At 47.7% G+C, this 17,121-nt stretch overlaps 1 protein-coding gene across 4 annotated transcripts in view; it reads right to left on the bottom strand.

Moving 5' to 3' along the window:
- The window catches only part of RBM19 (RNA binding motif protein 19), a 45,637-nt gene that overhangs the window by 15,389 nt on the left and 13,127 nt on the right, over window positions 1-17,121 (bottom strand). For 2 of the 4 annotated variants that reach the window (XM_015878371.3, XM_015878372.3), the window contains exons 18-21: window positions 16,109-16,169; window positions 14,403-14,482; window positions 12,842-12,897; window positions 11,482-11,598 (exon numbers count right to left, since the gene is read on the bottom strand). In XM_015878371.3, the coding sequence (XP_015733857.2) occupies window positions 11,482-11,598; window positions 12,842-12,897; window positions 14,403-14,482; window positions 16,109-16,169 (314 nt within the window). The remainder of the gene's footprint in view (window positions 1-11,481; window positions 11,599-12,841; window positions 12,898-14,402; window positions 14,483-16,108; window positions 16,170-17,121) is intronic. The other 2 variants (XR_014931990.1, XR_014931991.1) reach the window with 1 other exon arrangement.

The raw sequence follows: 17,121 nt of genomic DNA, 5'->3' as shown, positions 1-17,121 counted from the left end.
ACAAAGATCCCCATGCTCTATTTCTGCCCAGCGTGCATAGGCCCTTCGTGCTCATTCCCTTCCTCAGGTTTGGCTCCAGCAGTTGGGAACACACAAAGGAGACTCAAAAGCAAAGTTTCCTTCCTCCCTGTGGTAGCTCAGTGCTCACACGGGACCCCACCGAGGCTTCAGAAGTCTCCAAGACTCCCTGCGAAGGGCTCTCAGGCTCTGTTCCAGGGGTCTCAGCAGCCCCAGGGCATCCCTATCTCCCACAACACACAACATGAGCATGGGGGCTGTTTCCCCTTCGCCTCAACTGCTCGCTTAAAAATGTAACAAAACATTTTATCCCTTCTCGATTTATTTTCTTTAACGTTGCTTATGAGGGACCTTATCAAAAGCTTTCTGAAATTCCATGTAAATTAGTCATTAGGCAGGTTTTCAGAGCAGTAATTAGGCCACTCCGTGCCCCTGATGTATTATTTACCTGAGAAGATATACATAATTAGGGCTCTTCTTTATAACTGGTATTACACACACTAAATTCTACTCCAGTCTATCGTGTAATTACGCAATTAGGCTGCATGCTAAACAGAAAGAAACCAATTCTGAAAACCAAGCAAAAAGGGGGACAAAAAAAAAACGGTAATTATTATTTTTTAAATCCTCCATCAGCAGCACAGTGGCAGGTTTTAAAGTTTTAATATCCCACCACTTAAGTCATTTTTAAACAGGTGCTAGCACCAGGCTTGGTTTCGTAATGCTGTCACGTTTAATCCTGCTCCACAGGGCTTAGCACGGTGCTGAGATGCGACTCCTTACTGAGGTCTGCCTCACAGCTGGAGGCACTTGTCATCCTTGCTTTGGTAAGACCAAAGAGAAGTGCCTAGGACTCGCTAAGCATGCTCACACTCCCTGGGAAGACACCTGGGCATTATATGCAGTTATTTTCATGCTTAAAGATTCATTACTTAAAGCACAGACAGATCTCCTTCTGTACCTCTCCATCCCAATGCTTTGGGTGGCAAAGGGAAGGTGCAGTGCCGGGTTAGGCACTGCAGGCACCAGAAGAACCAGGCTGACACCCATACATCCCAAACACATGGAGCTGGAATCTGTTCATGGACTTCACACCCACAGTGTTCTATGGAGCTCCTGAGCCATGCAGCTCCAGCACAGCACCATGCAGGAGCAGGGCTGAGGAGCGGCGATACCCACACCCACCTCCTGCACGTTGGGATTTCAAAGCAACCCACAGCCCGAACAGTGCTGAGATTGGGGATTCATCTCTTCCTGGTTCTTTTGAAAAGCCTGATCAGAGTGCAACTACAGTCAGAAATAAGTTATGCTAAAAATAGTGCTTGCAGGAGGGCCCAGTACAAATCTCCTTTGCTCTGTGCTTCTTATGAGTCAGCTGGTTTCAAAGAGAGAAGAATTTGTGCAACTGGCAAAGCACTAAAAATGAGAAGGGAGATGCAGCCGTGCCCTGAACCCCCCAAAGGTTCACACAGGGCACCCTGCATAGAAAACAGCACTGCTGCAGGAACTGGCTGCAATCTCGTACCTAAAGGCAGAAACCAGCACAGACCCTCCTGCACCAAGCCGGAGAATAAATATAGAAGCAAGGAGGTATTTATAGGCAGAGAGCTATTTTAACATAGCTCTGCTTTAAAGAGAAACCTAATTTAAGTCTTGTTCCTGTAAAGCTGCAGGATGACTTCGAAAAATAACCAGATTAATTGTTTTCATCAGGAGAACAGAGAAACATGTAGGGAAGATCAAATGCATGCAAATGCATTCAGAACGTGGAAGCCTGAGTGAAGTGTTTGTGTTCTGGTGCCTCAATACAGCGAGGATGGGGAGATCTGAGCGCAGCACAGAGCACACAGCTCCCACAGCTGCATCCGAGTTCCTCAGACCAAGAGGAGACAAAGGATGCAGAGCAGAGCAAAACTCAGCAGCAGCACTGCCACCAGTTGTCAGGTTGCATGCAGCTTGATATGCTGCAGAAGCACTGTAAGCACAGGAATATTTCCAGATGTTCTGTGTGTTCCCTCAGCTTGCACCACAACAGCTGAGAGACAGCAGCAGAGCCCCGGGTGGTAACCAACCACCCCAATGCTGCACTGCTGGGACATGTGCTGACCTAGCCCCATTCTATGCTCCATGCTAACACAGGTGCAGGCTCAGGAGCTGTCCTTGTGTGCCATGCACATCCCAGCACTGCTGCTTCCTCCTGCCTTAAAGTGCTCCTGCTTCCAGATAGTGATGCCCCCTACGTGCAAAATCCACAGGGCAGGTGAGTGTATGCAAAGGGCTTTTGCTGGGAGTACTGGGTGTGCACTCCCCCTTACCTGCTTCATCTGCAGCACAGAGCAGAATCACAGAATCACCAAGGTTGGAAAAGACCTGTACGATCATCCAGTCCAACCATCAATGCCAGCAAGTGGGAGCTCACTGCTACAGAAGGAGAAATGGATGCTGAAGCATTCCTGCAGAGCACAATGCACCTTGGTTCTGCTGGCTGCTGCATGCAGTGCTCTAGCCAAGGAAGGCTGGGAGCTCCCTGTGAGCTGCTGGGGGGAGAGCAGAGCAGGGGCACCAACGGGGCTGGGACTGATGAAAGGCTACAGCTGTGTGCCAGTAGTGTGCTGGAGGGCACACATCAGAGGATGGCATCTATAGGAAGAGGGACCTCAAAAGGAAGTGGAGATGGGAAAGCATGAGCGAGATGCTTGGAGGGAGATTAAAGAACACAAAATAACACCTGACTCATTGCCACTCAGCTAGTTATCAGAAAGCACTGGCAATGAGCAGCACTATGTGCTGGCAGCAGTGGTCTGCGCACCATTTTCCAACCACCACCACAGTCCTGTGTTACTGGTAGGAATCCAGCTGCCCTGCACCCTCTTCAGCCTCAAAGGTGAGAAGTGATGTGGGCAGATGGAGAACCCCATTTCCTCAGGAAAACAGCTTGTGAGAGCAAGTAGGTGCTGCCGGTTGCAGGATGGTCAGCATCACCTCAGAGCCATCCCTCTGAGCCCACCCACTGCACACAGCGGAACTGAATTACTGCCACTGGGGGGGCTGCGTGTTGCAAGGAGCACAGTCATGGGGGGTGATGGGAGACAGGGAGGAGATAGCCTGACCCTTTGAGCCTAACGCCCCCACCCTCCTCAGGAAAAAAATAATAAAACAGAAAATCACAAAGTGAAGGAGGTAATGTAGGCAGTGCAGAGGTGCAGAGAGCTGGGCTGCAGTGGTGTGACAGGGGAGGTGAGAAGGGACCTGCCAGCAGCATCACCTCTGCATGCAGGTAGGGCAGGGTGGCTGCTCCCCCCCCTCGTCCCCCCTGCTGCAGCACACCTCATTTCATGGGGTTTTTGCACAAGTTGTGGGGGTGGAAAATGATCAGCAGGAGTGGGCGGCTGGAAAAGCACCACAGGCCCCTGGGCCCTCACAAGCAGTGGAAGCTCAGCCCTAATGGGTTGGGGGGGGGGGAGGTACAGCCATGGGGACAGTGGGTGCAGTTCTCCCCACAAACATCCCTATGGCAGGCAGAGACAGGCACTCCCCCCCTTCTTGGATGCTGACGGGAGAGACAACGCAGTCCTGCATGACAGCGTGAAATTAATATGATTTTGGGGGAAGATGGCAGTGAGTAATGAGCATCTGAAGTACCTCAGCTCTGTGCTCCCCCCACCCCTGAAGTCTTTTAACCCTTCAGCTGCTGGCACAGACATCTGGTGAAAGGGACGGAGGACAAGTAGTCAGACCCAAGCTGGGAGAAGCAAAGATGGAGAAGCAGTACATCTACCACTGAGTATGCAGAAAGCAGAGCATCTTCCTAGGACCAGTTCTCCATGCCACTAACAAAACCTTAGTCTGAAAATAGGCATCATGGAAGGGGTGGTATGTGAGTAGCTGGACATCTAACAAGCGTCCATTCCCAGCACTGCACTCCTGGGAGGATGAGCTGCAGGAGTTGCTCGCACTCACTTGGAACAGGCTGTCACATTTCAGATCTCTCTGCCTGATGCCTGGAAGCACTCAGCTGGTTCAGGCACTGCTGAGGGAGGAGCAAAGGCAGGCGAGAAGGCAGATGGCAGCAGACTCTGCCTTGGCTGGGTTTCATCAGGAAAAGCAGCGTGTGGGGGGAGTGCAGACAAATGCTCATGGTGCCACGGGCAGCAGAAGCCAACAGTAAGTGCTTGGACACAGGGAGTCCTGGGTAGAGCCTGCCAGGAGCAGCAAGAGACCAGCTCCAGGGCTGGAAAACCACAGTGGAGGGAGAGGAAGAAACACTGCAGTGAGCAGCAATGTAAACAGAGATGTAAATAAAAGACACGGTGTCATCTTGAGCTGGAAACTGTGATTCATTAGGGGCTCGTTCAGGGCCTTCTTGTGAAGTGTGACAGGAAAATACTCACACATATGCTAGCAAAAGACATGGAAGGTGGCTGGGCCAACAACAAGCTAAGAAATGACACAGAGAAGAATTTTAAAAATCAAGAAAACAAACACCTTCATTGCTCCACATGCTAAAAAGCTGAGATACAAGCTCAGAAGTTAGGCCAGCAACACTGCAACTTCCCAGGTCTCACAGTCCTGCTGCCAGCCCCAGAGGGATGACCAAAAGGCGACAAAGGACACCAGCTACAGTGTGAGGTTATGCTTTTTTGTCGTACGTTTTTCCTTCCTTATGTACAGACATGCATATAAACTTCTGAGTAGTTCAGACAAAAGAAGACCTTATAATACTAACAGCAAGAGTGGTTTACTTAGAAAACCCTGGCTGCTGTCTCCTCTATGTGCTGCATTCCTCGTTTCATATTGAGCAAGGAAAGGACATGTGTGCACACACTTGTGCCAGTCCTCACTGGCACAGAAAAACTGCAAAAGCCCCAGAGCAGAATACCATGGTTCTATCTGATACACGTGTGACATGCAGCCCCTCTGCCAGCTCTCCTCATCTCCCCAGCCCCTCTGCGCTGATGAGCAAAAACAAATGGAGCTCAATGAGAAGCACTGCTGTAGGGGAGCAGCCCAGCACTGCCCTGCATGGCACTAGGCAACAGGACTGAGCAGGACAACCAACCAAAGCTCACTGTGGCTCGGGGACCTGTGAGTGTGGAGCACACTGAGCATGGAAGAGGGGAAAAAGAAATTAAAATCCAGTGCTGAAATGAATATTTAAGGCAGGGAAAGGGATGTACTGAAAAATCTTCCTTCTGCTCTTGGGAAGATCCACCTTTTAAAGCAGCCCTGCCAAGATAACACAAAGTTACACGTTTCCTTATCTGCGTTAAACACCTTTTTGATTCAAACCGAAAAACAGCACCAAAAACCTATTTCACTCTCCTGAACCCCATGGCTTGTTTTGGATAGTCAAATTAAAGTGGCCGGTTACGTATCTACTCTCTGAATAGCAGCCCAGTTACTGCTGTGTTTGGGTTTCCACACAGAAGCAGCAGCTTGAAGAAGGACAAAAAATATATACACGTAAACATTAATTTATGCTTTTTGAGATAGCACCAGAAATAAAGCAGCCCCACAGATCCAAGCCACTCTCAGCACAGATCTGCATGGCACTGTCTGGAGCCCTGCATGGGAGCAGGACACCATGGGGCAGGATTCTCAGTCAGGAAGGAGGCAGCCATCACTCAAGCTAATCCCTAACAGCACCACTGTTTCCAAGTGCTGTCCAATCTCACCTGCAGATGGTGCCTGCTAAGCAAGGGCTGAGAGGAGCTGAGTTGCAATGGGAGCAGGGCTGAAAGCAATGACCCCAGAGCAGCTTTGTTCAGCCCCAATGCCCACACACAGACAACCAAGGGCATCAGCAGTGTGCACACCTCACATCCTAAGTGAGAGCTGAGGTCTAGCATTAAAGAAGTGCCATATCATCCACTAGCATCACTGGATGCCTGAGCACTTAGCACTTATACTTCTCAAGGACGGGGCCCCCACTGCTCCTCCAGGACACGCAGCTACACAGCACTCCAGGCCCAGGTTTGCAGCATATAAGTTTGGGGAAACTGTCTTTGAAATGGAATCAGCAGCACGTGTTTTTTTTCCCCTGAAGATCAGCAAAATGGATCTAAAGCTCTGTTAGTATGTAATCCAGGGTACTCTGGGGGTACCAGAGCACACATGCACACTGATGACTGCTCTGTAGTTCTCAAGGGTTGATCACTTATTTGAATCAGCCTGTGGAGTAGCTGAAGCTCAGCTGCAAAGACATTTCCAGGCCCCAACACAGCAGCATCCATCCAAGCATCTCATACACTGATCTCTTCTCAAAAGGAGGATCCTCTTCTGCAGTGCACCTAAAGCCCAGCACACAAAGGTGGAGAGGATGAGCCTTTCTCCCCATTGCTGTAGACCGCTCCAGAAAAGGGACTGTCCATCTGAGGGCACCAGTGGACTAACCTGCCCACCTGAACATGGAAGTGACCCCGAGGGTCTCATCAGGCAGAAGCAGCCTGAGGAACAACTCTGTGTTTGCTGCAGGGGCAGCAGGAGCTCCTGGCTTCCAACCAGCAGCCAACCCCATATGGGACAGGAGTTTCACTTTGGCTTTGTTATTATCCAACACCCATCCCCTCCTCCCCAAGACACAAGTCCCTCAAACCCATGGTAGCTGCAGGCTGACTGTTGGACCACCTTGATACAATGGCTGAAATGCAGCTCAGTCTGCTTGCATGCACAGCCCAGGCAAGTAGGGCACAATCCCAGCAGCTCCCAGCAGCCCTTCTTAGAAAGGGGGAGATGAATTCCCCTTCTCCTGCAGCAGTAGTAGGGTCCAGCCCACTTGGTGCCTGCACAGCTAGCAACCTCACCTCTGCCCCTCAAATCACCGAGATGGGAATGGAAGCAACTAGGAAGCAACATGGAAGCAATGGATTTTGAAACCTTTCTAGCACAACATTTAGGGCTTTAAAAGCAAAATATCACTCAGAGAGAGCTGATGTTGGGCTGCTCAGAAAGTGATGCTTGCAGCGCCATGCATCCCAGGGGCATTTCCACTGTGCATCCTAATTAATACTGCCCAGCAGTTGCTTAAAAAACTCACATGTTTATGAAGGCACTCTACTTCTTTTTTCTTCCCTCCTCTGCCTTTCAGTAGCAAAGATTTCCACAGCTTCAACAGGGCAACGTTACTTGTTACTCCAAGAAGGAGAAATTGTCTGCAGCCATGTAGGCTCCATTATTGGGAGAAAGGTGTGAACAGCAAGTGTGTCTGGCAGACGGACTCATTATACCACCGTGTCCTTCATAATGGGAAATGAAAAGCCCATTCTGATAACTACACTTTATTATAATAGGTCAGAAGAAGTGAAAGGCATCATCTTATAAAATTAACTTCATAAAGACTACCTACTGCCTTAAAAAAAATATAATAATAATAATAAATCTCTGCCAGTTTATCCATTGCATCTTTCTTCAGAGATGTTCCTTCTCCTAGCAGAGCTCTCACTCCCATGCCCCATCCCATTGCTGCTCTCACTTCTGCCCTCTGACAGAGGGAGATCTGCTTCCTCCTCATCAGGCTCAGACACCTGTTTTGCCAGGTGCAGCAAATGCCACATCTTTGTTAGAATGGAGAAAACCAGGAATTGCCCTGACACCTCATCTTGAGCAGTGCTCGGAATTTTTGCGTGCCCAATTGGCAGAGGTGGGCTGGAAGCAGAGGTTATGGCAATTTTAGGACCCTTTTCCATACTTTGTACATACATACAGGTGTACTTTGCAAAGAAATTAAAAGGAAACAGTGCCAGTCTCAGAACATGCAACTTAAGATGCAGTTCCTTTGGTGGCAAAAGCAGCAGGGATGTCCAAGTCCAGGCAGGTTCTCTCTGCCTCCATAGATGTCTCGGATAGCATCTGTTGGGCAGAGATCTATAAGACAGTTCTTTCCAAATCCAACCACATCTCTTATGGCGAAAATAAAACATGTATCTTCTTGAAATGTTACGGGCCAGCTGCAAATCAGCCATGACTTGATATCCATGAAAGTTGATGCAGGTGGGGGGGGAAGGAGGATGGCAGAGGATGCTGTGAAACAAACAGTTAATTGGAACATCCAATGAAGGTTGCACAGATCTAATGTGGTAAGATTTTAAAGGAGCCTAATTTTCAGAAATTGCCAGAGCTCCAATCTGTGAAAATGTGGCCTTTCACAAATCTCCAATTCAACCTGCCACATCTACAGTCCCTTTCGGAAAAAAAAAAGTCACGCCATAAAAGCCCACCAATTTGGTAGCAAAAATTAGCAGCCTTCATGGGATATCAGTGTCTTTGTCTCTCCTCCCCTAACTATGGCTCTTCAGGGAGAACCAAGGACCATTTGTCTTTTGTTATTTTTCCAGGTAGTGAAGATGACAGTAGAATCTAATAAAGAACAAAATTGGGGAAAAAAACACCCACAAAAGCGAAATCTTCACACCTAGCCCAAAAGCTGCCCCTATAATTGAAAAGCATTTCTCCCACCGGAGAAAATAACATCCATCAGATCTCACAAAACTAGCCCCAGTGGATGGCAGAGAGCAGCACCCGGGGACGGGAAGGCAGAGCTCTGCAGCAACATGGATGTGGGCACTCAGAGCCCCATGGCAGCACAGCTCTGCTCACACCAAGCAGCCAGTGCAAGGCAGCAGCCACATCTATTGTCATCTGCTGTAAGAATGAGAGCGGCAGTGCTGGGCAGGTCTAAGCATTCAAGCTATGGATCCTTAATCAACAATACTAAAAAGCATAAAGACAAGTGGGGCAGCACTGCCAGCTCAGGAAACCCTGAGTGGTGTACAGAAACCTGCACAATTTGCTGTTCAAAACATCCAGCTCCCTTGCTTTGCTGTTTCAGCGCCATTAACACCTACCTGTGAGAGATACAGAAATGAAGACAGCTTGTCAAAAAATCTCAAAACATGCAAATATTTGTTTGGGGGGTAAAAACACATGCATTTTCTCCTGCCAAAGCAATTGAGAAAATAAAACAAAAAAGAAAGCAGAAGGGAGCAGGCTGAGAGACATCGGCTTCAGGGCTTTGGAGCACATTGAACAATAGCTCGTCCGCAGGGCCCCCAGCTTGGCTCTGTGCTGGGGCTGTGCCCTGTCTCTGTCCCTGTGTTCCCAGGCTGGTGGTGCCATGCACAGCCCGGATACTCTCCTGGGCAGGCTAAGAGTGCCCCCTGCAGCCCTGCTGGCCATGCCGCCTCTGCCGCCCAACTACTATCCGTGATTTCAAATCAATAACAAAAATCAGACAGGTTCCTAAACACAGGAACACAAGAAGCTCCAGGGCACAGGCATCTGTTGTCAAAGAGCCATCTTGGAAGACAAAGCACATGGCAGTGCTCAGTTGTGCTCAGTTTCAGTCTTTCAGCAGGCCTGGATGGCTGGCAGGGCATAGGGAGTACTGTGGGCACCCCCAAACCATCGGCTGTTGTACTGAAGACCAAACTCCCATCTCCACAGAACCCAAGTAAACAAAATGGATGTCTGTGCATCACCCTGGAGCGCTGGCAGCAGCATGCTGCTGGAGGCTGTGTGCTTCTTGCCATGTGCATCACAGCCACCCTGCCTCTACCCAGCCCCAGATGCCAGACAAGGTAGGAGAATAAAACACACAGCAAAGCCCTCATTCTCCGCTAGACTCATCCGTTTTCATAGTTTCATAGTTTCGTGCGGGTTGGAAGGGACCTTAGAGATCATCGAGTCCAGCCCCCGGGATTCGAGCCTCTGTGTAGTAGAGTGGCACTTCTACCACTTGCGCCACAGGGGGGATTCGAACTCCGGGCCCCAGTGTTGCAAGGCGGCGTCCTTAACCACTGCGCCACCGGGGATCTTTCTTGATGTTCACAGTCTCCCCATTCTATGAACATAGCCTGGCACCCTAAAAGGCAAACAGGTTCCTCAATATTGTTTGCTCTGGTGCTATGTGGGACATGGATGCAACCACACAGGCTGAGTTCTGAATGAGCAGTGCCTAACATGCTGTCAGCCCTCAGCACACAGCCCTGGAAGCCCCAGGCTTTTTTGGGCCTTATTAGGGGCCTCAGGACAGTGCTGAAGCAAAAGCATCCAGGTTACAACTGCACAGCACGAAAACCCCTTTGCTCTTCTATGTGAATCCTTATACCATGCTTTTCCTGAACATGTCTGAGCTGAGTCATGGTGTGCACCCACTTAAAACCAAAGACCCCACTCCTAAACAGCATTGCAGCATACAGCTTTTGTCACCACCAGTGGCATCCTTCTACCCTGCAAGAACACAGGCTGTAGCAGCACAGACCTACTGTCCTTACCCACTGTCAGGGCAGGAAAACATCATAGCTCATAGAGCGGGTATATAGGGAAAGGAGCTTCCCCTGCTCCCAGAAAGGCCTTGTGGCTCTGTGTAAGGCAGTTCTTGGTGCACGGCCTGATAACTTTCAAAGGGTTAAAAGTGGTTCCATGGCTGAGGAAAAGCATGGCCTGGACCCGGCAGAACCACTGCCTGCTGCTGAGACAAACAACAGCTCCACAGGAAAGCCTCCTCCTGACCCAGGACTTCACATCCGGCAGATGGACGATGCCACCCTCAGTATTGCTGAAAGCAAAATGGATAGGCAGAGCTAGACAGTGACTCTCCCAGATTCCTCCAGCAAGCCAGCAGCACAGTGGGGAGCATGGCCTGGACCTACCACCCGGATTCTTACCCTGGCAGCAGCAGACGACATAAGCTACACTATACACAGCTACAGCTCTTTTGTGGGATACACTACAAGGCTTAGTGTATCATCGAATGCACAACTGGGCTGAGGATATGAAGAGAGCAGGAGGTACATAGCAGAATGCAGGCTGGGATTGAAATCCCTACTGAAATCCCTACCGATCGCTAGGTTAGGGTTTAAGGTACTTTTTGCTGGATGGGCTCTGACAAGATGCATACCTCACATCCCTGCAGCCACAGGGATGCACAGCACATTAGGTACGCACTCCAGTGCAGCAAAGGCACAGCCAGATTTATATGCTCCCTGCAGGCTGGGAAGGAGCTACAGCATTGTGTGCACAGGGCAGATGGAGTGAGGAGCTGGCCCGAGCTGATACCTCACACCAGCTGTCTGCAGCGGCTCTCAGTGCTCCTCCCAGCCAGGTGTGCCAAGTAGCAGGAACGCTGCTGCAAGCCTTACAAACAAGAGGGAAAAAAACATCCAAGGCTGCGTCATCTGTTGTTATATGTGGGGACATGTCAATCCTCTGTGGATGCCTGCTGCAGAGTGACCCAGCTTTGGCAGATCAAAGAACTCGAGCCAAGACTCTGGCATATGTAATCTATCTCACAGACAGCATTTCTATAGCAGAAAAACCTGTTACATCATTTCTATTTACAAGTTCACTTGGTACCTCAAAGAAGTCAAAATTCATAGTTACAACCCAACAAAAAGATCCTGCATTAAAACCTTGCTGGCTCCTGAGCAGGGCACTGCCCAGACCCCACAGAGAATGCTTTCCTACCTGAAAAGCTCCCTGATCTCCCTGACAGTGGCCTGGAATGGGATGTTTCGGACCAGGATCTTGGAAGTCTTCTGCTTCTTGACTGTCTGCTTCTTTCGAGAGGACTTCACAGCAGGCCTGTCAGGTGAACAGACAGGTAAGGGCATGTTGTCTGCTTGAATGCCAGCCGTCAGAATTAGCCAGCGAGCTCACAACAACTTTGTGGGCTTCATACTGGTGACAACGGATAATTGTCATGGACAATTGGGATGACTGACATGGGCTACATAGAGAAGAAATGAATGCAAGTAATTTAAATCCCCAATTTAAAATCAGAGCTTCTGGCTTGCTGAGTGCAGCCACAACAGAGCTCAGGCAGTAGGTTTGTATTCACATCTGCAGCTGACTTTTCTTTTGACTGCAAATTCTGTCTATTCAGTATCAGGAGATGAACCATTTGCACATGTTTAAACAAGTAGTCTAATGCAAGCTAATGTTCATTCTTCTACCTACTAACTTAGAAAACAGTAAATAAAACTAAAATATATTGTTAAATTATTTTGCTCAGGTTGTGTTGAATTTGAACTAGATAAAAATTTAACTACCATTTAAAAAAACACAGTAGCTTAAAGTAAAGCATTATACATCACAGGCTGGATTTTAAAATCCAGAATGGACATGAATGCTTAAAAAAAAACAAATACAGAGTGCAGCTAGTGAACTGCCAGCCTTCTGGGCCCCAGGGACCTGATTTGCAAAGGAATTTTGCCATTTGGAAATGCTGTGAGGTGTTTCTTAAAGCGTCCCTACAAGACAGTTTTTAGGGTGCCAATAATCACCTTCAAACACTTGGTTTATTTTTTAAACCTCATAGGCATAGATCATCAAAATCCCAATGGACATGAGTCACAGATTCCAGCAATAAAGGTACAAACCTGAGTCAGTCCTTCTCTTTATATGACATTAGGAAATCTAACTTCACAGAAAGGTCTGTCTCTGAGGCACCCCACCAAAAGAATGTTGAGCATTTTTCAGAGAAGCCTTTTCCTTAAATATGAAACAAGTATCACATGCTTGGTTCTCACCTTGCACCCACTTTTGGCACACCAGCAGTGCATGCTGCTTAGGGTTTCACTTGGTAGTCAGTCTCTTAGTAAACAAGCACCTTCACATCTACTTTTTTTTTCTTCCTTTTTAATTTCTTCCTTTCCAAGTACTGACTAAGGCAACTCCATGCAACGCACAACTAGGCTGACACGTCAAACAGCCAAAGTACTACTGGCCCCGCATCCTTATGAAGCAGAGATGCTAGAAATGAAGAGCCTACCAAGATCTAGCACAGACTAAATGTAACCACGCTACAGAGGGAAGACAGATTTACCTGACAGCTCTCTCAGAGATTTTAACTTCGAGCTTGTGGCCATCTACAATGCAGCCCTAAAAGTTAAAATGAAAACAAAAAAATGTGAGTCACAACAGCATTCAAGCTTTGGGATACAAGCATAGCATTTCACATCTTTGTTCTCCATATATTTCTTTCCTTCTCACTGAAGTTCTTCCCCGTTCATACAAGGCAAGGTTCTGCTATGAAGCTGGAGACAGTCTGACTAACCGAGGAAGCAGACAGCACATTGATGTCTGCCCATTGGCCTCAACTCTGCCACTAGTCTGGCAAAGGCAAGTCATTTCCTTGCCCTGGGCTACTGTTTCTTCTCTTTCTGGACTGTAAAATCTTCAAAAGGCAGGGAGCACCTTACTGCTTGTTCTGGAATGAGCCAAGGATGACTCACTTGCTGTCAATAGCCAAGACCAAAAGTCTTCTGTCTCCTGCTAACCACACATTAAAGCACAGAAAACAAGCAGCCCAATTAGTCCTGACACAGCATAGGGCATGCAAAAGCTTTACGCTGAGAACCTGGAGCCCTACTGCCCACTCCCTCTGCAAAATCTCAATTGTCCTGCTTTCTCTTATACCCCAGGATTCTGCTGTTCAAAACAATGCAAGACACCCATCTACCTCAAGACTACACCAGCTGTGGTATGCAAAATCACCACCTGTAGAAGGTGAGACCCATGGATAGTGGTCACAGAGCAAACAGCGATTACACACAGAGAAATTCCACCAAGTCTGTTTAGATAAGGAGTGCTTTTGCTGTCAGACCTGTATCACCCATGTGTTGTTCCAGCAACACCTTATACCCTTGAAGAGCATCCAAACCCTATGGCATGTGTGATAGAGAAAGCGTGAGACTACAAGCGCCTGAAGCACAGACAGGCTCACTAAAGATAAAACAGAACCCCACAACACCAAGTACTAAGTTATACTTATTTTTGGGGGGATTGGGTCTCTGTCAGCTCTGCAGAGGAAAGCTTGCAGAATAAACTTTTTGAATTTTAATAATTCCACATTTTCTGCCATCTCTGCATTGGATCAGTGCTAATAAACACTCTTCTGTACAAACTATTGCCCCTTACAGAGAACCACGGAACGGCTTGAGCTAAAAGGGAGCTTGGAGCATCTAGTTCCAACTCTTCTGCCACAGTCAGGAACACCTCCCACCAGATACGGCTGCTAAGGGCCCCATGCAACCTGACTTTGGGCACCCCAGGGATGCAGCATCTACAGCACCTCTGTGCAATCTGTTCCAGTGACTCCACACCCTCTGAGTAAAGAATTTCTTCCTACTATGTCATCTAGATCCTTTTTCTTTATTTTAAAGCTATTATCTCTTGTCCTGTCATGACATTCCTTGATAAAGTGCCCCCCTCCTACTTTCTTGTAGGTTTCTTTTAGGCGCTGGTAACAAATATCTTTTTAAGTATTGGCAGGAAGAGGGTACATACCCCTCCTCCTCAACTAGATTTTGAACCTTGCAGTTTATCTACACTATTTCCCCACTGTCTCTAAAAAGAAACCAGGCCCAACAACACCCTCAGCTTACCTGGAGCTGTCGCAAGGCTTTCTGAGCACTCTCTGGCTTCTTGTACTCCACAAATCCAAAGCCCATAGAAAGCAAAGTGCCTATCAGAAGGAAAAGGAGAATTGTTACGATAGTGGGAAACAACGATACTAAAAAGCACATTTAAATACAAATCAAAATAAAGTGTTGTTACATACTAACTACTAACACTGCCACAGCATTACACAGATTTGCACAATCAACTGCAGTGCCCAACAGGTTCCAAAGAAAACTGTGAGCACAAAAATTCCCTGAATTTCTGACTGTTAAAAATGGGGGGGGGGGAGGAAGGCAAAAACTAATACACCAGAGAAGAGGCCAACCTGTCCATGTCCTGACTGTCATGTTCCTCATTAGCATTCCTTGCCAGCTTGCATAGAACAAGATACTGCTCTAGAATGGATGCTCAGTTTGAAGAGCTTGTTTTGGTGCTGATGTCAGAGATGGTATTGTATGCCAAACTGATTTTTAGCTTTGTGAGATTTAAGCACAGCCTCCATAAATAAAACAATAACTGTATGTCCTACAGAACAACCACTGTTTGTAGTCAGGGTGACTGATCCTATTATAGATACACAGGCCTCTGCTTATACACAGAACATTTTCCTCACGTACGAAACAAGATCTTCACTGTGGAAATTTGTAAACAGCCCAGACATAAGTGTGACTTTTGTTATGGGAAAGAAATATGCAGGTTACAGTCTAGTCCCCAGATGAGACTTTTCTAATCTGCAACCTTTTCAGAAATTGGTTTTGGTTAACACACTGCAAGTAGGCAGTTACTGACCATTGCTGGGAACCAAGCAAACTGTCATGTGCAAGTAATGGGATGATTTCCCACTACGATGAATCAAAAGCCCAACATTTCAAAGACAGAATGTCTGTGAGGCAGGCAAAAAACAGAATAAGCTTCTGTGACCGGGAAAGGCAGTTGCGATTTCCAAGCCCGTAAGTAAAGCTAGGAGAGGAAAGGAAAAATTCACAAGCAAAAATGCATTAGCAAATTTCTAACTTCTGAACTTGAGAGGCAGCAGGATGTTGAGATCACCCTGCAACAACAGAAACCAATAGTTCTGGTAGGCACTGAATCAGAGTTTTTAAGCATCCCATGCAAAAGGATGCCAAGGGAGCCTTTCCCTAAGGCAAAGTCCCACAGAGCTGTACAATCCCTAGCCTAAAACTGGAAAGATGCAGCCCACCTAGCTGCACTTGCCTTACACAGTCCCTGTCCTGTCCAACTCCATGAGAGATAGGCAGAGATCCTGCTGGGATCAGCACAGGCAGCAAACAATGCCCGCTCAGAGCAGTACTCAGCCAGGCACCCTTGAACACTGTGGCTGCTGCTGTGGATAAAGTGTCGTGCACATGTTCAATCATTTAAGTACACTGGTCCCTTTCAACTTGCATCCTGCTCTGTGATCCTGAAGGAGCTGGCTTCTCTGTCCTGATCTCATGAGAAGGCCACATCTCTATAAGTTCCACAATTCCGCTTAACCTTCTAGACTGAACTCCACTGTGTTTTTGGCTGCTGTTTTCAGCCATTTCAACAGGCACACTTCTAGAAACACTGAAGATTTCGTCAATGCAAACCTAACAAATGCTCATCCAGATGAATGCTAACGCAATGCCACACCTGAGCCCCCAGCAACCAGCTGTGGGAAGAAATTGAACAGTAACATCTAGAGTACCTGCTTTGTCTTTCTTCTTGGATATTGTGCTGCTCTTCACAGCTCCCACTTTGGAGAATGTCTGCAAGGAATTCAGACACCCTTTGTCAGAGGCTTATGAGTCAGTTTGAGTGACAGCGTAGCACTCATTCAGAGCCAGGAACACATGCTCACAAGCCCACCTCCCCACCAGGCACACCTGACACCCAGGCAGCACAGCTGCTTTTTCTCTTACAAAATTATTTCTGTGCAAATACACACACAGTCTCGTAAATAAATCAATACAGATGTTGCCAGAAATCCTTCACCACTCCTCAGAAACCACGGGCCTCTGTGTTTGTTGTGGAGGACCACAGCAGATTACAGCTGCCCCATGCAGGCAGGGACCCAACTGCAGGTAACTCCTGCAATGCCCCTGAGAAAACAGCTCCTACCAGAGTTATAAGAGTGGGCTGCAGGGCAGCATGGGCTGTCTTACAGTGGCACAACATTTGTATGACTCCTTTGTAAAACAGCAACTGGAAGGTACCAGGGGAAAAAAGAAAGATAGAAAAAAAGAAGACCCAGTCATTCTCCAAACATTTACATTTGTCCCCACAGGCAGCTGGACCAGATCTATACCAGCACCTCCATCCCAAGATGAAGTAGCACAGGTCCAGGATGGACTGACACCCCACCACCATTCTTGGACCATGAAATATGGTGGATCACAAGGCCACAGAGTGGCAGAGGCGTGAACTTCCAGCTGTTTTTTCCCAGCTTCACTATTAATATCACATGTGGTTTTAGAAATGCTACAATCTCTCCCAAATGCTTTGCTGAGGTAAAGTAACACAAACAGCTCCATACTGGTACAAAATTTAAGATGAAAAGCACATGACAATGAAATAATCGTTTTATTTATTGCCTTAGCATGTAAAGCAGTATTACAGCTGCGCAAGTACTGATCCCAAGGAGAATAATGGGAAATGAAGAGTCTTAAAAAGATTTCCTACTGCCTCCACCTGTCCCAAGGTAGAATTCAAATCCACCAA

Source organism: Coturnix japonica, chromosome 9, assembly GCF_054131305.1.
Source record: "Coturnix japonica strain WE chromosome 9, WE-NBRP24, whole genome shotgun sequence".
Lineage (NCBI taxonomy): Eukaryota > Metazoa > Chordata > Aves > Galliformes > Phasianidae > Coturnix > Coturnix japonica.
Note: the sequence above shows the minus strand (reverse complement) of the source record. Positions and strands in the feature narration are given on the sequence as shown.